Source organism: Pantherophis guttatus, chromosome 4, assembly GCF_059756535.1.
Source record: "Pantherophis guttatus breed Tessera chromosome 4, ASM5975653v1, whole genome shotgun sequence".
Taxonomy (NCBI): domain Eukaryota; kingdom Metazoa; phylum Chordata; class Lepidosauria; order Squamata; family Colubridae; genus Pantherophis; species Pantherophis guttatus.
Window position 1 is genome coordinate 23,384,510 of NC_142066.1, and position 24,416 is coordinate 23,408,925.

At 38.4% G+C, this 24,416-nt stretch overlaps 1 protein-coding gene across 1 annotated transcript; it reads left to right on the plus strand.

Moving 5' to 3' along the window:
* The first annotated feature begins 13,710 nt into the window (after positions 1–13,710).
* Positions 13,711–18,421, plus strand: LOC117662266 (C-type lectin BpLec-like). The gene is made up of 6 exons (XM_034411592.2): positions 13,711–13,746; positions 13,966–14,044; positions 15,239–15,330; positions 15,471–15,611; positions 16,825–16,945; positions 17,554–18,421. The coding sequence occupies exons 2-6, from the start codon at positions 13,978–13,980 to the stop codon at positions 17,619–17,621; spliced, it is 489 nt and encodes a 162-aa protein (XP_034267483.1). The 5' UTR covers positions 13,711–13,746; positions 13,966–13,977; the 3' UTR covers positions 17,622–18,421.
* The last annotated feature ends 5,995 nt before the right edge of the window (positions 18,422–24,416 follow it).

Consider the following 24,416-nt stretch of genomic DNA (forward strand, 5'->3'; position numbering starts at 1 on the left):
CTTCATTCATAGATTTTTAAACATCAGGACTCTGTCTTAAAACTAACAATGGCATGAAAAAAGCGAAGAAATTGTTCAGATTGACTCCAATGTGCAAAAGGAGTAGCCTATAAATACGCATATATGTTCTAGGTTGAGAAGTACTGAATAGTTTATTGTTATTTATGATTTCAATAAAGAGATGGTGGGAAAGCTGAACAAGAGAGGCTCTGGAGGCTGAGGATAGCAAAAAATGTCACTTCCTGCCCAACTGTAAGTTGGGAAATGGGCTGTTTTGGACCTCCGGAGGGCCTCCGAGGGGGTGGGGAAGGCTGTTTTCGCCCTCCCCAGATGCATAGAGAGGATCTGGAGCCAGGTGAGAAAGAAAAACAGGCCTACTGGGCCATCGTGTGCCAGGAGCGGGGGAGGAGGGGGGTTGCGCAGGGCAGGGCACATAGAATTATGGGTGTGAGCACGTGCATGCGCGAACCTCCCCCCCCTGCTGGCACGCGATGGCAAAAAGATTAGCCATCATTGCCCTAGAAGTTGTAAATAAAACTCAAAATGATCTCAGTGAAATATGATGAAAATAACAAAATGTACTTTAATAGAGTTTGCAATGTTTTTACTTAGGAAACAAAATACATAAGTAGAGGTAACTGTATTTGTGAATAACTTTGGAGTAGCTGATTGCAAACAGAGTGTAATCAGTAGTGTGGTTGGGAACAAAAGGCAATGCCATTTTAGGTTGTATCACAACAAACATCATTTCCAAATAATGACAATTTCTTGTCCCTTTTTATTTGGCTTTGAAGAAATCCTGTATTGACTACTAGGCTTCTGTTGTGAGCACCACATTTTAAAAAGGATTTAAATAGACTGGAAAATAACACAGTCACAGAATAACAGAGTTGGAAGGGGCCTTGGAGGTCTTCTAGTCCAGCCCCCTACTTAATCAGGAAACACTATATCATTTCAGACAAATGGTTATCCAACATCTTCTTAAAAACTTCCAGTGTTGGAGCATTCACAACTTCTGAAAACAAGTCATTATACTGATTAATTGTTCTAACTGTCAGGAAATTTCTCCTTAGTTCTAGGTTGGTTGTCTCCTTGATTAGTTTACACTCATTGCTTCTTATCCTGCCTTCAGGTGCTTTGGAGAATAGGTTGAGCCTCTCTTCTTTGAGGTAGCCCCTACTGAGGATCATCAGTGGATTAAAATCCTAACTTTATGGAGAAAGTTTAAAGGAAATGTCATATTTCTTAGACAAGAAGACTACAGAGGGCAAAATTATCCAAATAACTGAATCACACAGAGGACACTAAGACAAGTTCACTCTCATTTTGGAGTGTTAACTGGATTTGAAGGTAGATGCCAATTCAATGTTAGGAAAAACTTCCTAACAAAGTAGTTAGACATGAGTGCCCATCACTCAGGTCTATCATGGAAAGATGATGGATTCTGCTTAATTGAGTGATTCTGATTGACAGGCCTCTTTCAGAATTGTGTTCATTTCGATTCTTGCACTGAGTAAAAAGTTGGACTTTATGGCTTCATGGATAAGAATTGATCCGACAAAGTGATGATGCAATAACAGTATTGTACGATACACTAACACACCTCCTTCGGTGTAGGCATTTTATTATATCGTGTATATTAAAATAAATTGAATCGTTTTTATTTAAGTCACCAGCATATCAAACACTCTTACTGTCTTTTGAAAAGAAGTAATTTTCAGGGAAATATTTTCTAACTCGATTTCATCATAAAATACCAATATTTATTTCTATTGCTCAGATTATGTTGTCTGAACATTACTCCAAATTGCTTCTTACAATATCCAGATGGATTGGCTTCATTCTTTATAATTTGATATTCATCTTGCTTGTTGAAATCAAATCCAGCTTTTCCACTATTTTAATCGTCTGTGACTCCCTCTTGTGGACAAAGAGCAAAACTTCTAGATAGCAAACCTACACATCTGAAGTATTTTAGTTAATTGGGTTCAGTTAAAATCAATCTTTACTGTCCCACAACAACACATACCTCAAAGTCACAAGTTATACATTCCGATATCAAACGAGCATGGCAAAATCAAGAAAAAGTCACAGTTGTATCTTAAAATTTTAAATCCTTTTGTATCTCAAAGATAGATTAAAGTTAACAAAAATATTCCATGCTTCCTTACTTTGTGAAGGTTTGATAATTTTTATTGTTAATTCCGCTTAATAGGGACGTTGTCAACCACTGTTTTTTCAGCAATCATTCTTATCCCATTGCAGTCATGAGCTGCAAACTGTCCGTTTCACCTGTCAGTCTTAACCTTGAGTTGCAGAACTGAAGAAAGGTGAACAGGACTTCCTGGAAGAATTGAGATCATAGTGGTGTTACACCAATATCTTGTGTGGTCTATGCAGGGGTGAAATCCAGCAGGTTCTGACAGGTTCTGGAGAACCGGTAGTGGAAATTTTGAGTAGTTCAGAGAACTGGCAAATACCACCTCTGGCTGGCCCCAGAGTGGGGTGGGAATGGAGATTTTGCAGTATCCTTCCCTTGCCACACCCACCAAGCCACACCACGCCCACCAAGCCATGCCCACAAAACTGGTAGTAAAAAAAATTGGATTTCACCACTGGGTCTATGTAAAAGTTTCTCAGAAAGCAAGGGAGCATTCAAGAGGGATATAGCTAAGTTGTCCACTCCTTCTACCCATCCAGAAAAAGACCATCATGAAATGAATGGCTGAAGTGTTGATTCACCAGAGTTCTTCTGCAGGCCATTAAGGGTGCTGAAAACCTTTGAGAGAACATTAGCAAGACCAGATCAGGAAATCAAAGACAGAGAAGAATTTTGTTTTTTAAAAAAAAGTTTTTTATTTTTTACAAACATATCAATGCGTGAACAGTGTGGCACCTGATTGTCATACAAATAAAATAGTATTAATCATATTGTTTTCATTTATAACAAGCTTATATAAACCTTGTAATAATACACATATTTTTATTAAATTATCATCTTTCATTATTTAATCATTCAATATTTCAATGTGTCATTTCTATGCCAATCACCCTATTCTAAGTCTCATACCTTTTAATACAAATAAAATATTATTAATCATATAGAATAGAATAGAATAGAATAGAATAGAATAGAATAGAATAGAATAGAATTTTTATTGGCCAAGTGTGATTGGGCACACAAGGAATTTGTATTGGTGCATATGCTTTCAGTGTACATAAAATAAAAAGATATTTGTTAAGTTGGGTGAATGAGGACGCAACAAGCCAGGCAGTGAGTGACAACAGCTCTTTATTGTAGGGTGAGAACCCAGCAACTGACCAGGGGAAACAGATCCCTTTATATACCTTGCAGCTGTGGTGGTCAGCTAATCAGCTGACGGTCAGTTAATTCAAATTGTCCGCCCAAAATCTACATACACAACAATATTTATTACTTTTAACAAACTTATATAATTCTAATAATAGTACAAACATTTATGTTAAATTAAAATCTTCCATTATTTGCTTGTTCAATTTATAATCCTTCATTATTCAGTTATTCAATATTTCAATATGTTATTTTTATGTCAGTCACCATATACTGTATGTCATACATTTTAATACAAACAAAGTATTTTGATCATATTTGTTTCATTTGACAAAAATACACCTATTCATATTGAATTATAATATTTCATTATTTATTTAATCAATAGTTTGGTATGTTATTTTTATGCCAGTCACCATATTATTTAAGTATACTTAGTAATACCATAATTCGAATTCTAATTTCCCCTCTTACTTTTACTTCTCCCTATTACATAAAAATGTGTATTTTATTAACCCCCCCCTCTAGTTTCCATCCCTATTCTAACTTTGATTATGCCACTAATGTATTCCCTTTTTAACCATAATCTGTTACCTGCTTTAAAGCTTTAATTGTTTGTTTCTTAGCTTGCCTCCCATATTCTTCTCTTGGATCTTTATTTCTGTCAGCTTCCACATCATGGCTATTCATCTTAAACATTTCTCCCTTCTCTGCCCTTCTCCGTTGTCTAGTTTCCAAAGTATCTACTGCAGTGGTGGGCTTCAAATTTTTTTACTACTGGTTCTGTGGGTGTGGCTTGGTGGGCGTGGCATGGCTTGGTGGGCGTGGCTTGGTGGGTGTCGCAGGGGAAAGATACTGTAAAATCTTCATTCCTACCCCACTCCAGGGGAAGGATACCGTAAAATCTCCATTCTCTCCCCAATCCAGGGGAAGGTTACTGCAAAATCCCCATTTCCTCCCGATCAGCTGGGACTTGGGAGGCAGAGAATAGATGGTGGCTGGGCCAGTCAGAATTTTTACTACCGGTTTTCTGAACTACTCAAAATTTCCGCTACTGGTTCTCCAGAACTGGTCAGAACCTGCTGAAACCCACCTCTGATCTACTGAGAAGAAAAGAATTTCTAAGCAGGTTTTGGATTACCTTAATCAAAAATATATAGTAGGATAAATAAAGTCTTCACTAAATGATACATAATTTAATACATGTAACCTTGTTAACCTCTTGGAAATAGTTATTATTGATTTTGGGGAGGGGAATTTTTCTTTTACCCTGATTTCCAAACTATCTTACACCAGTTTCCCTTATGGTCTCTCACACATCCTAACTCATTCAAACCTTGCTTAGCTTTTAATATCAGCCAAGAAGGATCAGAATTAATAAACATTCGAATAGAGGCAGAGATTAGTATTTATTTATTTATTCATTTATTTATTGAATTTATATTGCCGCCTATTCACCCATGGAGACTCAAGGTGGCTTACAGAATGTAAGACCACATTTAAAACAATAAAAACTAACAAAAAGAATCAAATAAATTAATATAGTACAATATAATAAAATCAAAATATGCTGCAATGAGTGTGAATTCATTGATCATTTTCTGAAGATCTGAAATATGACCACCATAACTGGTGAGTTGGATAACAAATATGAAATTGTGGGTTTGCCTACACAGGTAACATAATTTTAGTATACCCCTAACATGGTAACATTAGGTGTGTACTGAAATTATACATCTAACCATACAGTGATTAAATCCTTTATTATGAAATGCCATATTTTCTGGATGAAAATTTCATGACAAATCTTGCTTTCCCACAATATAATATGTGAACGTGCATTTGCTAAAATATTAACAGTAGGCAACACATTTCCGTGATCTTATCTATTCCAATCAAATGTAGCATAGAGTTCACCTCACCTGTAATTTTTCTACTTAGGCAACATGATATTAGATGAATGTAGATGTTGAACTTACTAGTGTTTCCCTCTTTGAAGGTCAACCAGAATATGGGACTCTACCTACTTCGGCCTTTGCTTCCTTGGACTCTTGATTGCCAATCCTTTCTTGAACAATGAGTCTCTGAAGCCAATTCAACTTTGTATTCAGAGCAAATAAACTATATGAGGAATAGTGGTCTGTAAGGTAAAGATAAAGATTCCCCTCACACATATGTGCTAGTCATTTCTGGCTTTAGGGGGTGGTGGTCATCTCCATTTCAAAGCCGAAGAGCCAGCATTATCCGAAGACATCTCCGTGGTCATATGGCCGGCATGACTAAATGCTAAAGGCGCACGGAACGTTGTTACCTTCCCACCAAAGGTGGTCCCTATTTTTCTACTTGCATTTTTTATGTGCTTTTGAACTGCTAGGTTGGCAGAAGCTGGGACAAGTCATTGGAGCTCACCCTATTACGCGGCACTAGGGACACTTCCAAGCTGTATGGTCAAATAGAATTTTCTTTCTTTAAAAGAAGCCAATGAAAAATACTCATTAAATGTCCCCTTTTCTCTATCCTTGTGCCAATTGAAAATATTAAATGCCTGTTTTGTCTATCCTTTTGTCTCTGTGCAGCTGAAGCTGACACTTGTACCAGGGAATGGCTGAAAAAGGCATATTTTAATAATAAATTGACCTCAGCAAGAAGCTGAGGTAAAAAAAAAATTCTCATCAGCTGGGTTTTCTTTTCTTTAAAAAAAAAAATTTTTTTTTTATTTTTTTATAAACGTATCAAATCAATGCCTGAACAGTGTGGCACCTGGGTGTCAAACATTCTAACACAAATAAAATTAATAAAATTTTAAACACGGTCACTCATGCCCTCGTCACTTCCCGCCTGGACTACTGCAATGCTCTCTACATGGGGCTCCCCTTGAGGAGCACCTGGAGGCTCCAACTGGCGCAGAGTGCGGCCGCGCAGGTGGTTATGGGAACGACGTGGCGCTCACATGTAACACCTCTCCTGCGTGAGCTGCACTGGCTCCCGGTGGTCTTCCAGGTGCGCTTCAGGGTTTTGGTTACCACCTTTAGAATGCTCCATGGCTTAGGGCCTGGTTATTTACAAGACCGCTTGCTGCCGCAAACGGCTCCCACCGGCTGGTACACTCTCACAGAGAGGGACTCCTCCGGGTGCCGTTGGCCAAACAATGTTGGCTGGCGGCTCCCGGGGGAGAGCCTTCACTGTGGGGGCACCTACTATCTGGAACAACTTCCCCCGGAGATACGGAGGATCCTGGATTTACGCACCTTCTGCCACACTGTCAAGACCTTTTTATTTCATCAGGCTGGTCTGGCCTAACCTCTCCCATTCTCTTTTTAATGTAAATTTTAATGTAAATTTTAATTTGTTCTTAACCTGGGGTTTTAAATTTGTCTTGGGCTAAATTGATTTAATTCGATTTTATTTCTGCTCTTAAATTTTTGTATTCTATGTGTTTTATCTTGTGCCTGTTCACCGCCCTGAGTCCTTTGGGAGTAGGGCGGTATATAAATCAAATGAAATCAAATGAAATGAAATGAACATTAATCATAGTTATTATATTCAATCAACTTATATATTTCTAATAATGATACACAATTATATTCAGTTGCAATCTATCGTTATTCAATTATTCCATATTTTCTCATAATATTACTTTTATTTTATTATATAAAAGTGTATACACTACTATTCCCCCTTCTCTTATTTCTGTTAACTTATTCTAACTTTTACTCATGTCATCCTTTACTAAAAAAACATTTTCTTTCTATTCTACCTAACTTCTAGTCATGTCACCTACCTAAGAAAACGAAGAGAGAGAGAGAGAGAGAGAAAAGCAAAAGCAAATCAGAACAACCACAAAAAAAGATTATCTATCCATCATCTCTTGCCCGCTTCAATACTTTAATTGCTATCCTTTAAATCGATGCGTGAACAGTGTAGCACCTGTATGTCATATGAAGGTAACAAAATAAGGGTAACCAATAGGCATATTTTAATAATAAATTGACCTGGCAAGAAAGTGAGGTAAGAAACATTTCTCATCAGCTGTGTTTTCTTCCATTTCTCTCACTAGTGCAGAGCAAAGAACTCCAATATTGATCCTATACATACATCATTGCTAAATTATCTTGGACCCATGAGCCACTAGAGAGTCCCTAAGATTTCATTGTGACCTCCCCAGATCTTTAATTGGGTTAATGGAAGAATTTTAGAGTCATCTCCCCCAATTTTTTTGGATGGTTGGAGGTGAAGAAAGTTAGCACCCACTCCTCTCCTAGAAGAATGAAATATTCTAGGAAATATTAAAAAGGCAGAATATTTCTCTTAAAAGAGAAATAAAAATCTTAAAGGAAACAGAAACTCAGCCCCAGCTCCCTGCCCCCAGCAGATATTTTGGTGCCAGCTTATCTACAAGACAAAAGACTGGGCCAGCCATCTACAAAATAAATGACCTCAGCTTTAGGCTGATGGAATTAAGACATGACTCTTAGGACATAATAGGATTAGCCCTCTACCCATCTAGCAACAGAACTCACCTCATGGCACCTGGGGATATTACATCAGCCCAACCAACCTTAATTCAGACAAACATGTGTCCACATGGGGGTCTGCAACCAATAGGATACATGCCCTTGCTACAGGAACAGGAAGCTCAAGGTCAAAGCCCAAGAGAGGGTATAAATAACATTCACTCTCCACTCCATATGATCAGCTACCTCAGACTTCAAACCCATGTGGTCCTGTTCACCATTAAACCATCCCTCCAAGCAGCCTCCATGTTTCCAGTGTCTTTCTCCTCACTTGGAACTGATCCCAGATGGGATCAGGTGATAAGGACATGATGGTATAGAGAGGGGCTGAAGAGAGGGGGAATGGAGAATGGGGAAAACATAGCTTGGCTGCTTTCCTTCCAACTCTCATGTTCTGTCAAGAATACTTGGACACTCTCCTTCATCTGGTAATAGAAGTATCCATGAAACGGTGTTAACAAAGATAAGATAATGGCTGCAAGGATGAGATCAAAGCTTTGTCTCTTTCTATGTGCAACATGTGTGTGATACTTGTAAAAAAAAAAGAGCAAGGCTTTGACTGCACAATTATGTGTGTGATACATATTTAAAAAAGAGCAAGTCTTCGTTTGCATGATTATTATTATTTTTGTGTGAATGCTCCTGGCCAGTAGTGGGAAATTCTAGATAACTGAGCTGGAGATAAAACTATTTATAAACTCATAGCCCTTCTCTGAAAGAGATGGGTGGTTAAAAGAATGGAAAATATAAAGTAAACCAATAAACAATCTCATTAATAAATCATCCAGGCTTCCATTACCATATATGCATTCTACTTCATTGGTAAATTTTTAAGGAATAAATATTGGAATAAAACTTCATTGAGTATGACTTGTGAATTAGCCACATCATGTACAAAAACAAATAATTTCTCTTTACTTATGATTTCAGTGAGGAAATTTTGTGGCTCACACAGCCACAAAAAGCCCCAAAAAACAACTTTCACACTTTACACATACAAATTTCCACATACAGCTTGTGAGATTTGTGTAGTTAGAGTGAAACACTACAGAAACACACTATATCTCAGAAAGCTGCACAAATATTATTTTATTTTATTTTTATATAAAAGCAGCTAAATTTAAAACTTCCTAAACTTTAAATGGCTAGGTCTAAAAAAAGAACAACTAAAAAAAACCCCAATTAACTATTTTTTTTAAAGCTCCCAAAGGGGAAAAAAACTTACCCAATAGAACAGGGGTCTCCAACCTTGGCAACTTTAAGACTTGTGGACTTCAACTCCCAGAATTCCTCAGCCAGCTTTACTGGGAGTTGAAGTCCACAAGTCTTAAAGTTGCCAAGGTTGGAGACCCCTACAATAGAAGGTACAAGGCAGGCAGGAAGGCAGGCAGGCAGATAGAGCTGCTCACCAATGAACTTGATTGCAGGCAGGGAGATTCAGTTGCTTGCTGATGCAATGGATTGCAGGTATTACAGCAAACGAAGCAAGGCAGGCGTTGTGGCCAGCAGCTAAGGTAATCAAGCTGGAGGCTGGGGCGGGGTGGGGGAGATGAATTTTTGCTACCGGTTAGCAGGCAACTCAGCTGGGATTGTCAGAGCTTGGCTCGTCAGAGCCATTTAAAAGAAAAAAAAGGCTTTGATGATCACGCGGCTCAGCTGGGCAGGGGGGCAGGGGCAGGGATTTTTGCTACTGGTTCTCCGAACTGCCCGCCGCCATCGCTACCTACTTGCCTGAGCCAGTCCAACTGGGAGCATTTCACCCCTGATCCAATCCTATATTGGCTACTGGGTTCCAATTCTGAGCACCACATTTTAAGAAGGATTTAGACAGACTGGAATCAGTTCAGGAAAATATAATTAGATTCATCAATCCTCTGTGAAATATTTTTTTTTCCAAAAAAGTTTTTATTTTTATTTCTCATAAACATATGTACATGTACAGTCATTTATCCACCATTTTTCATTCTTCTTATCTTATAAATTTCATTTTTAATTTTCACTTGTTCGGGACTGCTCTTTTACCATTTACCCTTCTTTGTTTTGCCACAACCTTTCTTCTTCTCTTCCCCTTCTCTTCCTCTATCTCCTCCTACTTTCTTCATTCGTCCTCTCCTTTGGTTACCTACTTCCCCTTCCCTTCCCCCATGCCTCTCTTCCCTCCTTCTAACCTTCTCTCTTACTTCTCTCTCCCCTCCCTTTTCTTCCTCTCCTTTTCCCTTTCTTCTTCCTTTCCCTCTCCTCTTCTCTCTTCTCCCTTCCTCTCTCTCTACTCCTTCCCCATTCTCTTTTTGTTTTTCCTTTTCAGTTCAATCCAGAATGGTATTTGAGCAGCCCCGATTTTCTATTTATCTCTATTCTCATTTCAATTTCTTATTGGATTAATATTTATGTCTGTTTCATCATTTGTGCACATTTTTATAATAATCTCACTTTTTCCCTTTTACCCCCCCTCCCCTTTCTCCTTTTACCTAGGCATCATCTGGGTTTTTATTTTTCTGATTATTTTCTCCCATCTTTTCTCTATCTGTTTTATCTCTATACCCTTATTCATATTTCCTTTCTAACCAATCGTAAAATTTATCCCATGTCCTCTGTTTCCTCTGTGAAATCTTCTCTACTGAGTTTGGGTGATAGATACCAACTGGATACCAATGGACATACATAACTTTGACTTTCTATGCATTTTTGAAGTTCTTCAAAAGTTCTTCACCCATTCTTTTAATTCTAGTCAACTCCCTGATTTTGACCCATGAATGAGTCAAGCGTTTCTTTGGAAATCAGAAGTCTGCTTTAAGGCGTGAATGTTTCTTGAAAATGTACACCTTCTATGCCTATATACTTAACATGATAGCGAATAAAGATAATTGCATAGTTTGAAAATAATAGTGAAAAAAGAAGTAAAGTATCTCTCCTCTCTTTATTATTAAAAGAAAACAACTTTTCTCAGGTCAAAAAAAAAAAGGGGGGGGGGATATGAATTGTATATTCCCGGGTGCCATAGGAAATTTACAGGGGTGTCATGAAATGTCTAAAATATTTAAAATTGTCAAGGGAAAAGGTGTGATCCTTAATATCTTGTACTGCAAAGGCAACTCAGGGCATAAGAGTTTTGATCTGAATCAAAGTTCCCCAACTTTTCTGGATTTGAGGACTGCCCCCCCCCGGAACGGATGGTTCACGTAAGTGGCCGGCAAGCTTGTGCACTGGTCCATTTGTGGGAGCAGCGTGCATGTCACCTACTACTCATAGAAATGGAATGCACAAGCACATGTTTGCACACTACTTGTGCAAGTGAGGATGTGTGCATGTGTGCACGTGCTTGCCAGCTGTTTCCATGGCCCAGTTGCAAACCCCTCATTGTCCACTAGTGGACAATGGTCTGCTGGTTAGGGACCCCTGATCTAAATTGTGGAGATACCAAGGGCACCCTGAACTGAGAAATCTGGGGGAATCACTCTGCTATAGTTTTAAGAATCAGATTGATTTTAATAAGGGGAACCTAAAAAAACCAATATTTGCACTGTAAATAGGCTTCTGTTATAGGACCAACATAAATCAATGGAATAAGAATAATTCAGTGTGAGAACCTATAGCAAGTGCCAGGAGAGCTATGCATCCACTTATTCCATTCTAAGCTGGGGCTCCTGGGGGTATGGCAGGATTTGGGCAATCCTCTAGCCAAGGATCACCAGGGTTCGGCAAACCCCAAAATGCCACCTCAACTGGCCTCACCCCTCCTGCCCCTCCCACCCTGCCCCTCCCATCCCAGGAGTCTCCACATGGCCCGTTTATCATTCCAGGTAAATGCAAGGGCCATGTGGAGAGTCTGGGAGGGCAAAAACCAGGTCTACCAGAGGTTCCAGAAGTCTGGAAACAGGCCTGGTTCCAGCCCCTGGAGGGCCTCTGGACCCCGGAGAAAGCTGTTTTTGCCCTCCCGGAGGCTCGAAGAAAGCCTCTGGAGCCTGGGGAGGTTGAACCCCCCCCCACACACCATGGTGCAGGTGGCCACGCTCACCCAGCAACGGGGCAGTGAACCCATTGCTAAAAGATCTGAAGCCCACCGCTGATTCTAAGGAATGTTATGCAAAGTTTGGAAAAGGCTTAAAATTTTATGAGAAAGAAATTAAGGTATGTAATAAGAAAAAGAAAAGGAAGTATAATTAAATTTGATTTAACTTACAACCAATCTTTAAGGCCTTGAATAGCAGGGATGACAAAATGATAAAATGTGTATTTTGAAATCACTGCATGCGTTCTGTCCCCTTATTCTTGGGTTGCATGTTTTAAGTGATGGGCCCTGAAACTAAGGAATAAAGAACAGGAAAATCTGCAAGAACAGCTGGCAAAGACTCAATCCTGGGCCTGGGAGAAGAGCCAGTTCTTCTTGACAACTGGCTCACATTTATGACAGTTGCAATGTCCCAGAGTCATATGATCCCCTTTTGTGACCGTCTGCCAAGCAAAGATGGGGAAACTAGATTCACTTAACAATGAATTAATGGGGAAATCAGATTCACTTAACATGCTACTAATTTAAGAACTGCAGTGATTTGTTTAACAAATGCAAGGAGAAAAGTCGTAATATGGAGCAAACTCACTTAACAAATTTCTCACTTAACAACATAAATTTTGGGCTCAATAGTGGTCATAAATTGAGCTATTTTGATACAAACTTTTAATCAAGGATTGAAGAAAGAATGGTACTGAATAGATGTTACACACATAAGAAAGTGACAAAAAGAGACAACAATCCACTGTAGAATTTCAAAAAGTGGTTAGATGAACCCACTTCCCAAATATACATTGTCCAACCACTGTCAATATTGGTCATTGCATTAGGAAGCCAAATAACCTTCACCAAGAGAAGGACTAATCCAGGCAGTTAAAACTGTGTCATTTAATTGATGTAATAAGCAGTTAGATTGATATGAGCATTGTGTAAACTCAAGTACCTGACAAAAATGGAAGCAAGGTAGAGTGAGATTATTATATGCTGAAATGTGGAATAGGTTTGGTGCTACCCATAATGGGGGAGTGACAGGTGAAGATGTTGGAACTTGCAGACATGGCTAAGCTAACTTCTTTGATTAGAGAAAAAATATCTATATTTATGGACTAGAAACCCCTTATAGATTGGTTGCATGGAAGAGGAAAAAATACATTTGTGGTTTTCATGCTTAGAAAAAAATAGACTGCAGAAAAAAGAGAGCTCCTTTTCTGTAATCATAAAGTAAGAGTCCAGATTGCAAATATAATATTTCCTGCAGAAGAAATTTCTTTCCTCTATTCATTTTGTTCAGTCTTTCTGCACTCTTTATCTTTTCTTCCTTCTTTTATCTTTGCTTCTTTTGCTCTTCATTAGCTTGCGTTAGCTTTTATGTTCCTTGCAAAACTTTTAATAAACTTTACAAAACAAAAACAAAAAAAGGAAGTTTAGTATGTTTTTCTCAGGGCAAATAAATCTGAGGGAAGGACTAGTGTTTCTGCAAAAAGTTATCTTTCTCAACTGTGTTAATATTTGACATAACATAGACTAGAATGTTTGACATAATATAGACTAGAAATGATGACGCTTAACACTAATAGAATAAAGAAATCAAGTAAATATGATAAATGATCAATAAAGCATGATGTTTGCTTCCCACTAGGGTGTAGAATCAATGGGTTGATTTTTGATAATTTCTTTCTTTACCTAATGAAATATTAACCAATTTTCTTTGGAACTGAGCTTTACTTGCTTTCTTATCAGTTATGGGAAAATGAAGAGGGTGGACCAGGAAATCCCTGAAGAAAGTTGTACATTTTGATGTTGGGCCAGGCCTATCTGGAGACTATTTAATGGTTGCTCAGAAAGTGGAAATCCATTAGTCCAACCGTCCACGTTGAAGAACTTTGCAAGGTGAGAGGCTGAAGGCATCCTTGGTAAGTGTTGGTTAGACACTCTGCCAAAGCTGCATCCAGCTTTGCAATGGCTTTTTGAAATACCAATAGAGCTTTTCATGAGTTGTATGTTAGAAACCATAACAGAAAAGATCAAAATTAAATTATGGAAATTGAAAATTTGCTTTCTTTCTCAGCAAGCTAATATGAATGCCATTCTATTAATTCTTCTGTAACATCTACTTCTCTTTTCTCCTAAAGGGCAACCAGAAGATGGGACTTGCCATGTACATCGGCCTTTGTTGCCTTGGAATCTTGATCATCAATCCTTTTTTGGGAGGTGAGCCCCACAAATTAATCATATGGAAAAAAAATAGCAGATTAAACAATTTAGATAAGTAAGCTCTTTAGATGCTTCCATGTATCCTATACAGATAGGATTCTATGCTGCTTCCAGCATTCTTAAATTATACTGCTGAAATGCACTAATAAAATGAATCCTTTTTTTGGGAGGTGAGCCCCCCAATTTAATCATGATATGGGAAATATAGCGAATTAAACAACTTGGATAAATAAGCTCTGCCTTCAGACATTTTTATGTGTCCTATACAGGTCAGATGGGATTCTATGCTGCTCCCAGTCTTCTGAAACTGTACTGCTGAGATGCACTAATAAAATGAATATAATTCAGCAGGATGATTTGTCAGGTTCCACATTTTAATTTAATTTCCATGTTAAGGGTAAGAATAGTAATAATAATTATCTCCTTCAGACATTGCCATCTTTTCTAGTGACTCCAATACGGCACAGTTTTAATCATGTAGGGTTGTCCGATTGAGATTTTTGCAATGTTAAAGGCAGAGCATAGGACTAGAAGGGCTTTTGGACACTAAAGTTCTCCCAAGTCCCTAAAGTATCTTGACATTGGTCTGGAAAATAGATCCTGGACCACTTTCAGGCTTGGAAAGGAGGAAGTGGAAATATTTTGAGTCCCTAGGGTCTTTTTCTCCCCCTTAAAATCCTATCTCCCAAACCAGAAAAAGCCTTTGCCTTCATAATTGGTGAAGCCCATGGACAATTTAGCAGATGGTCTCCTTCAATTCTTGAAGGGTTGAGATGCTGAGCTGCAGCCCTCAACCCTTCCAATCATGGCTACTCCCAACTGAAGAGATTCCATTCAGGAATAAAAAAGAGGAAAGATTTCCCCTGTCCAGTTTATCTGACTTGGGCATGGTTTTCATCTCCGTTTCTTCACAGAGGGAGGCAGCGTTATCCGAAGATATTGTCCATGCTACCTAAATGGTACCTATTAATCTACTTGCATTTTCATGCTTTCAAACCACTAGGTGGGCAAGAGCTGGAGCAGGAACGGGAGCTCATCCTGTTTTGCGGTGCTCAAGTCTTAAACCTGGGCTTTCAGCTTTCCAGCTGATAAGCTCAGCACCTTTAACAACTAAGCCATCACTCCCCATTCAGGAATATCTGGAAATAATACCATTTACTTATATTTTTCCCTCCTTTTATCTCCATGCAGCCAAGGCTGCATCATGTCCCAGAGGCTGGCTACAGAAAGAAGGGAACTGCTATGGGTATTTTGATGAGAAACTAAGTTGGGATGTTGCTGAGGTAAGAACTATTTTTCACCAATCCGGGTGTGGTGCAAGGTTTCTTGAGAAACCAAAATTATACAACTGGAGATGTGGAATATTTAAAGTCTGCAACAATCCCACTCATGAACCATCTTCTTGTCCTGCTTCTGTTTTTAGTTGGAGTGCCAGAGCTTTGGTCCTGGATGTCATCTCACCTCTATCCTCAGCATCCAAGAGTCTGCACTTGTGTCTGTATACATCAAAGATAAACAGCGATCAAGTAGCAATGTCTGGATGGGACTCCGTGATATCTCTGGGGTAAGTCTGATGTTTGTCATTTCTTTCTTTTTATTGCATTCTTTACGCAGTAATTTTACACATCCACTTCTGTTAGTTTTGGTGAATTGCTTGCTGTGGTTACTGTATTGCTAGAAAACTGAAGTTGTTTGTTGATGCTCATAACTCCAGTCAGTGCTGGATTTAGGCCCAAGCCAATTAAGCTACATTTGAGGCTTGCGCAATCTGATCAATTTTCAGAATTTGTTCTTTTTTGCTTTCAGTGAAATTTATGGGGCACTTTATATGTACTGTAGGTATTAAATTCTTGCATAACCATTGTTTAAATAATAATTTTTATTTATTTTATTTATTAATAAGAATAATAATTATTATTTCTTCTGTTTAAAAACAGAAGGAAAAAATACCAACTCATTAAGATTGAATCATGAAGCTTTATTATTTCCTCATAGATATATGGTGGGATTTGGGATGAAGAGATTGATTGATTGATTGATTGATTGTTTGATTGATTTATCTTTTTTCTCTTATTCATATTTTTTCTTATTTATATCTATTATAATTTATGAGAGTGATCAAGCCAGCCAAAAGGAAAATATATAATCAGCATATGCTTTCATTTGAAAATAATTTGCATTTTTCACTTTACATTCCTTAAAAGTATAGGGATGTGTTTGTGTATCTCTTTAAGCTTTCTTTAGCTTAGGGCCTCACTTAGTCTACATTCTGCACTGATGGAAGTGATATCAAGACAAGAAGACTTCTAAATTATGACCAAATAGCAGAGCTAGGTATTTCACTCTTCCCCTTTTTTGAAGGAGGGACTACTTAATCCTAACAGTATAATAACAAAACTTTGTTGCAAGCGGCCTTCCTTCCACTTCTACTTTTAATGTAAATATAGATAGTGGGAGATGAGTGATTGCAATAGCTCAAAATATTTAATAAAATGCAGTTCTGGAGTCCAAAATTTCATAGAGCTGAATGTTATATGTAACCATATATAAAATTTCTACCACTCTCACGGTCATCAATTATGCATGATTGCTATTTTTACTTTGGTTCATTGGCGCTACAAAAATTGTCACTTGACAGCTTGGGGAGAGTGTTTGAACTTCATCATAGTCAGTATCTAAAAGTTGCCCGCCACTCAACTCTTCCAGCCAACTTGTGTAGTTTATGATCCCAAGAGGTTACTTACCTTCTTAACATGTGATTGTGGTCTGTCTTTCAGCAACAAAGAAGGCGATGGAGATGGGCTGATGAATCTACCTTCAATTACAAAGCCTGGATGGTACGACAGCCAGACAACAGTAATAAGAATGAACACTGTGTGGAGGTGACACTTTCGTCAAGTAAGTTAAAGCTTCTTACCTGATGGTCTCTGATAAACCCTGTACACAAGCCTTCAGGAAAACAAGGGTTTGTTTGTTTAACTTGGAGTTATCCCATAAGCCAGAGGAATGGAAACCATATGTTTCATGGAGTTTTCCATAATTAAAACTAAAGATATCATCACTCTCAATATCTCCTTTCTTTAAATAAAAGGCTTTAGGAGAAATGGTTAGCTTTCCATGAGGGAAAAGCTAGACAACTGTTCCACAGTTCCCCTCTGCTCCTCTCCACCCTCCCCATCTCCTCTCCTCCCCTTCCCTCTCCCTCACCTCTCCACCCTCCCCACCCCTCTCCCCTCCTCTTTCATGAATACTAGAACTCTTTCTGTGATGAAGTGAGGGAGATTTATTTTTATAATGACAATTCAATTTTTGGGAAGGGGTGGAATATCAATAACTGTATTCAGTTTTCCCTTTATTTTCTGGAGGTCAACATTCGCTTTGCCTTTCGTGGGTAGTTCCATTGGGACCAGTGGAAAACTTCCATGTAATATAAAGAATGACAATATTTTCCAGACCACTGTGGGAGGAATTAAGAATTAACTTCTGTCTTATCCTTTACATTTTAGGTTTCAGATTGTGGAACGATGGGATATGTACCAATCAAAATGCTTACATCTGTAAGTACCAGCTGTAGATCCACCTGAATGAAAGCAGCTGGGATGCAACCAGAACCAGCTACAAAACACCTGCAAATTTAATTGGCATCCTGTTGATTTCACTGCCTCTGATCAGATCTTCTCCCTTCCTATCTAACTTTTCCTCTTAGAATAGACAACTACACCGTTATCTTATTCTCCTGACTTTTTCATGATGGAAATACAATATGAATAAACTCTCCATAGCATATAAATACAATACAAAGTTTCTGTGGATATTTCCGTCATTCAAGAACAGGGAATGGCAGCACTGGGTGGTGTTGGGAGGGGTGGAAACAGTTGTGTTGGCTGCATCAAATCCAAGAGTTTCATCCCAATATTTCAGGAGAAAGGAATAAAAGCACCGAATGGAAGAGAGAGGAGAAACGACATGTTAGTCCCCAGGGGCATCATAGCAGAAGGGGGTCCAAAAACATCAAGATGGCAGCCTTGACTGAAATTGAAGCACCAATACCTCTTTTTCATGCATTCCTTTGAGCAAACAGCTATGTCCGCCATCTTGACTTGTATAGCTTGCCTGTGGATCATACTTCCTTTTGCCTACATTGGTTGAGATGCAGGATTCAAAGACAGACATGGAGTTGATTGATAAAGAGATGAATTCGCAACACAATTAAAGCTTGGAGGTTTTCAAGAAAAGATTGGACGACCATTTGTCTAGCATGGGATAAGGACCCCTGCCTTGGGCAGGGGGTTGGACTAGAAGACCTCTAAGGTCCCTTCCAGCTCTGTGATTATAACTTATATGAAACACAATAGATGTCAGAACCAGACCTTCTCCTGGGTATCTGTTCATTTCTCAACAATTTCTTTTTAATTCTATGTCTGACTTTTTTTTTTTTTTTTGAAAAGCTTTTAGGATTGGCTGCAAACTTTAAGAGCAGGAATTACCCTAATACATATCAATGACAACTTTCTTTTCCAATCATTTTCACAAAGGTTTTGTTAACTGCTTTTCAGCAGTTGAGCTATTGCATCAACACAAGGTTTACTGCAAAAGGTGAATGTCCTTCAATCCTTAAACAAATAAGTTTTAAATATAATTTTAAGAACAAATATTTTTTTAGTAAACAGCAAAAGGGTTATTAATACTTTTGATTATGGAACATTACAAATGGACGAAGGGTCAAAATAAATGTAGTATTAATTTTAAGAATCCTAACCCTTAGAAGAATATACTTATATACTGCTTCATAGAGCTTAACAACCCTCTCTAAGTGGGTTTACAAAGTCCGCCTATTGCTCCCCAAAATCTGGATCCTCATTTTACCGACCTCGGAAGGATGGAAGGCTGAATCAACTTTGAGCAGGTTAGAATCAAATTCCTGGCAACAGAGATTGCCTGCAACACTGCATTTTAATTGCAGCACAATTATTCAACTTAGCCCTCATGGAAAGTTAACAATTTCTCCAAAAGGCTTTTACAGGGGGAAAAAAGATTATTGTAAATTATACTTGGATAACAGTTTTCCATTTTTTTTCCTCATGAAAAGATAACCATTTCTTCTAAAGACTGTTGTAAAAAAAGAAAGAGGGAGGGAGGGAGAAAGAGGGGTGTGTGAGACATATAAAATGCCCTATATATTTTTAAAAGTGAAAAAACAAATTCTGAAAATTGTTCAGACTATGCAGGCCTCAAATAACAACAGCAGTAGCACTTAGATTTATATACCACTTCACAGTGCTTTACAGCCCCCTATAAGCAGCTTACAGAGTCAGTATATTGCCCCCAACAATCTGGTCCTCATTTTACCCACCTCAGAAAGATGTTAGGCTAAGTCAACCTTGAGTCTGGTGAGAATTGAACTGCCAAACTGCAGTCAGCTGGCAGTCAGCTGAAATAGCATGCAGTACTGCATTCTAACTACTGAGCCACCATAAATCAAATGAAGCTTATTTAACTTATGCCTAAATTCAGCACTGACTACAGTTATGAACATCTACAAACAATCTCAGGTCCTAGCAATATATTATCCTCAGCAAGTAGCTCACCAAAAATGAGAGAGGTCTGTGTGAAAAATGACTATGTGGAGAACACAATATGTAGACCAGGAAAAAAAATGGAATAATAAAAAAAGTAAGACTCACCCAGAACGATTGCTAGAATTGGGTATGTCTAGTTTCATGAAAAGAAGGACTACGGGTGACATGACAGCAGTGTTCCAATATTTGAGGGGTTTGCCACAAAGAAAAGGGAGTCAAGCTATTCTCCAAAGCACCTGAAGGCAGGACAAGAAGCAATGGATGAGAACCAATCAAGGAGAGAAGTGACCTAGAACTAAGGAGAAATTTCCTGAAAGTTAGAACAATTAATCAGTGGAACAACTTGCCTCCAGAAGTTGCGAATGCTCCAATACTATAATTTTTAAGAAGAGATTGGATAACCATTTACCTGAAATGGTATAGAGTTTTGGCTTGAACAGGTGGTTGGACTAGAAGACCTCCAAGGTCCCTTCCAAACTCTGTTATTCTGTTATTGTGTTATTCAGAGATATCATTGAGCCCCATCCAGACATCCTTAAGGCCTGAATGGAATTGTTGCAGACTTTAAACATTGCACAACTCCATTAGTGCAATTTTGGTTTCTCAAGAAACATTTCACCTTACCTGAACTGGTGAAAAAGGATTCTTATCTCAGCTTTATCCAAACTTAGTTTATTATCAAAATATCCATAGCAGTTTCCCTGTTTCTGCAAGCAGTTTCTGGGGCATGACACAGCCTAGGCTGCAAAGAGACAAAAGGATAAAAATAGTAGGTAAATAGGGACGTGGTGGTTCAGTGGCTAAGATGCTGAGCTTGTCGATTGAATGGTTGACAGTTCAGCGGTTTGAATCCCTAGTGCTGCGTAATGGGGTGAGCTCCCGTTACTTGTCCCAGCTTCTGCCAACCTAGCAGTTCGAAAGCACATAAAAAATGCAAATAGAAAAATAGGGACCACCTTTGGTGGGAAGGTAACAGGGTTCCGTGCACCTTTGGCATTTAGTCATGCTGGCCACATGGCGACGGAGACGTCTTCGGACAGTGCTGGCTCTTCGGCTTTGAAACAGAGATGAGCACCATCCCCTAGAGTTGGGAACGACTAGCACATATGTGCGAGGGGAACCTTTACCTTTGAAATGGATTAGTTTCCAGATTTTTCTGAATGAATTTTCTTCAATGGGAGTAGTCATGATTGGAATGGTTGAAGGCTGCAGCTCAGCCATTCACTCTTTCAGAGGTAGAAGGAGATGATCCACTGAATTGATAAAGTCCATGGAATTCACCAATTATGAAGGCAAAGACTTTTTCTGTTTTGGGAGATAAGATTTTAAGAGGGAGCAAAAGGCTCTAGGGACACAAAATACTTCCACTTCCTCCTTTCCAACCCTGAAAGTGGTCCAAGATGTATTTTCCAGATCAATGTCAAGATACTCTAGGGCAGGGCTATCAAACTCCTGGTCCATGGGCCATGCCCACACCTGGTATAGCAAAGGGGGAAAAAGTCCCGATACGTCAAGTGATGGCGTCGTGATGATGCAAATTTGATATCCCTGCTCTAAAGGCTTGGGACACTTTAGTGTCCAAAAGGCCTCCTAGTCAGTAGTGGGTTCCACTTACTTTTGCTACCAGTTTGGAACTGTGAGCATCTGTGTGCATGCACTTGCTTCACTCGCACGTGGCGCTTCTGTGCATGCCCAGAGTGTCCATGATGATGTCCAGACCAGTGATGGGTTGCCCCCGGTTCACACTGGTTCTACTACCGGTTTGCCCAAACCGGGGTGAACCGGTAGAAACCCACCACTGCAAAACATTGCAAAAATCTCATACAACAGACAACCCCAAATGACTAAAACTGTGTGATATTGGAGTCATTGGGGAAGGTTGCAAAGTCTGAGGGAGAGCATTACTATTACTACTCCTACGCTTCATGTGGAAAATTAAATTAAAATGTTGAATCTGAGAAATCACCCTGCTGAAATATATTGATTTTATTAGTGCACCTTAGCAATATAGTTTCAGAATGCTTTGGGGCAGCATAAAATCCTCAGCATGAAAATTTTATCCGAGCTGTATAGAACACACAAAACTCTCGGAAGAAAGAGCTTTATTTATTTAATGTGCTTTGTTTCCCATATCAACATGCATTTCTGGCGCTCACCTCCTAAAAAGGATTGGTGATCAAAATTCCAAGGCAACAGAGGCCAATGTACATGGAGCATCTCATCTTTTGGTTGCCCTGTAGAAGAAAAGAGAAATAGATGTTACAGAAGAATTAGCAGAATGGCATTCATATTATCTTATTGAGAAAGAAGGGCAATTTTGGAGTTCCATAATTTAATGTGGAATTCATGAAAACCTCCATTGCTACTTCCAAAAGCCATCTCCTTGTTTTAAAGCCAGATCACTGTACAGATAGCAGAGAGTATCTAACCAATACTTACCAAGAATTCCTTCAGCTTCTCACCTTGGAATGTTCTTCTACTGGGGAGGTTGAGTTGATGGACAGTTGGACTGGTGGACTCACATGTTCTGAGCAACTATCTGAGTCTCCAAATTGGCCTGGCACAAGATCAAGATAGATAATTTTCTTCAAAAATTTCCTGGTCCACCTTCTTCTTTTTCCCATAACTGAAAGGAAAGGAAGTAAAGCTCAGGTTGAAATATAATTGATTAGTATTTCCTTAGGTAAAGAAAGGAATTATCAAAATATATACTCAGCAAACACTTATTAATGACTTATTAATCATTCATCACATTTACTTGTTTTCTTTATTCTATTGGTTTTAAGTGTCATGGTTTCTAGCTTATGTTATGTCAGATATTAAACAGGAAGATACTTTCTTGCAGAAATACTAATCCTTCCCTGAGATTTCCCCTGAGAAAAATGCACCAAACTTCCATTTTAGTGTGTTTTTTCTATTTTTTATTAAAAACAATTTACAAGAATATAAGAGATAACCCAAGCTAATGGGAAAGCAATGAACAAAAATAAAAGAAGGAAAAAGAAGAAGAAAGAGAAGACAAGAGCCTGAGTGGCGTAGGAGGCTAATGCCTCCTAAGGCAGCATTTAACATCCAGCTGCCTGCAATTACTGCGAGTTCAATTCTTACCAGGCTCAAGGTCGACTCAGCCTTCCATCCTTTCTAAGGTGGGTAAATTGAGGACCCAGTTTGTGGGGGCAATAAGCTGGCTTTGTATAAAATATACAAAAGTATGAAGGCTATTGCTTAACGCATTGTAAGCCGCCCTGAGTCTCCAGAGAAGGGTGGCATATAAATCAAATTAAAAAAAAAAAAAGAGAGAGAGAAAGAAAAAAGAAGTTTCCAATTTCTTTGGCAGCAAATTTATGTTTACAATTTTGACTTTTACTTTATGATCACTTTTTCCTATACTTTTTAGAACATCAAAACCATGATCCATAAGTGCATTTTCCCCTCTTTTATGCAAAATATCTATAAGGGCCTTCCAGTCAACTATAAATATAGATTTTTTTTCTCTGATCGAAGAAGTTAGTTTAGCCATCTCTGGTGGATAATTAAATTGGTTTTACAATGGAATTTAGAACTACAGACCATCTGATGTTTCAAATATCATTTTAGCAAAAATGATGATCTGACAGCCATTTGTGACCATAATGTTGTTATGGCATGTGATAACTGAGAAGGAATTCTGTGCAGAGAGTTCAGAGGGAAATAAAATGCAGGAAATTCAGGCTGTAATTAACAATGGCCTTCAGGCAATAACCATGCCAGATATATGGGCAGCAATATAAATTAAATCCATAGATATATAGACAAAATACCATGGTGCAATAGTGAATAAACTGAAAACAAAGAGCAAATTTTGATAGTATACTGAGGTTACCAAAAAGAAAATCTATATTGTAAATATAATACTTGCAGTAAAAGAAAAAAATAAGTAATATAAAAAAAAGGAGCTCCTTTTCTGTAATCATAAAGTAAGAGTCAAAATTGGAAATATAATATTTGCTGCAAAAGAAATTGAAAGCTTCTTTTCTCTGCTCCTTCTTGTTCTGATTTTCTATACTTTGCCTTCTTTTTTCCCCTTCTTTTATTCTTTGCTTGCTCTGCTCATCATTAGCTTCTGCTAGCATTAGCTTTTATATTTTTGTAAAACATTTAATAAAACTTAGAACCTCCACACCCCTCAGAACAAATCTGAGGGAAGGATTGCAGAAACAATCTTTTTTTTTTTTAAATTTGATTTATATGCTGCCCTTCTCCGAAGACTCAGGGCGGCTTACAATGTGTTAAGCAATAGCCTTCATACTTTTGTATATTTATACAAAGTCAGCTTATTGCCCCCACAATCTGGGTCCTCATTTTACCTACCTTAGAAAGGATGGAAGGCTGAGTCAACCTTGAGCCTGGTGAGATTTGAACTTGCAGTAATTGCAGGCAGCTGATGTTAATAACAGTGCTTTAGTCTGCTGCACTACCAGGGCTCCTCAATTGTGTTAATATTTGACATAACATAAGCTAGAAACCATGTCGCTTACACCAATAGAATAAAGAAAACAATCATATATGATGAATGATTAATAAGACATAGTGTTTGCTTTCCATTAGGATATAGAATCAGTTGGTATCTATTTTGATAATACCTCTATTTACCTAGGGAAATACGAGCCAATTATCTTTCAAACTGGGCTTCACTTGCTTTTCTCTCAGTTATGGGAAAAAGAAGAAACTGGACAAGGAAATCCTTGAAATTTGTAAATCTGGAGACTATTTAATGGTTGCTCAGAAAGTGAGAATCCACCAGTCCAACT

What these genes read in the sequence shown, in the direction of transcription:
- LOC117662266 (XM_034411592.2), top strand. Translation starts at nt 13,978, where the DNA reads ATGGGACTTGCCATGTACATCGGCCTTTGTTGCCTTGGAATCTTGATC. An exon ending in CATCAATCCTTTTTTGGGAG is followed by an intron (nt 14,045 to 15,238) that starts GTGAGCCCCACA and finishes ATCTCCATGCAG; the next exon opens with CCAAGGCTGCATCATGTCCC. An exon ending in TAAGTTGGGATGTTGCTGAG is followed by an intron (nt 15,331 to 15,470) that starts GTAAGAACTATT and finishes TTCTGTTTTTAG; the next exon opens with TTGGAGTGCCAGAGCTTTGG.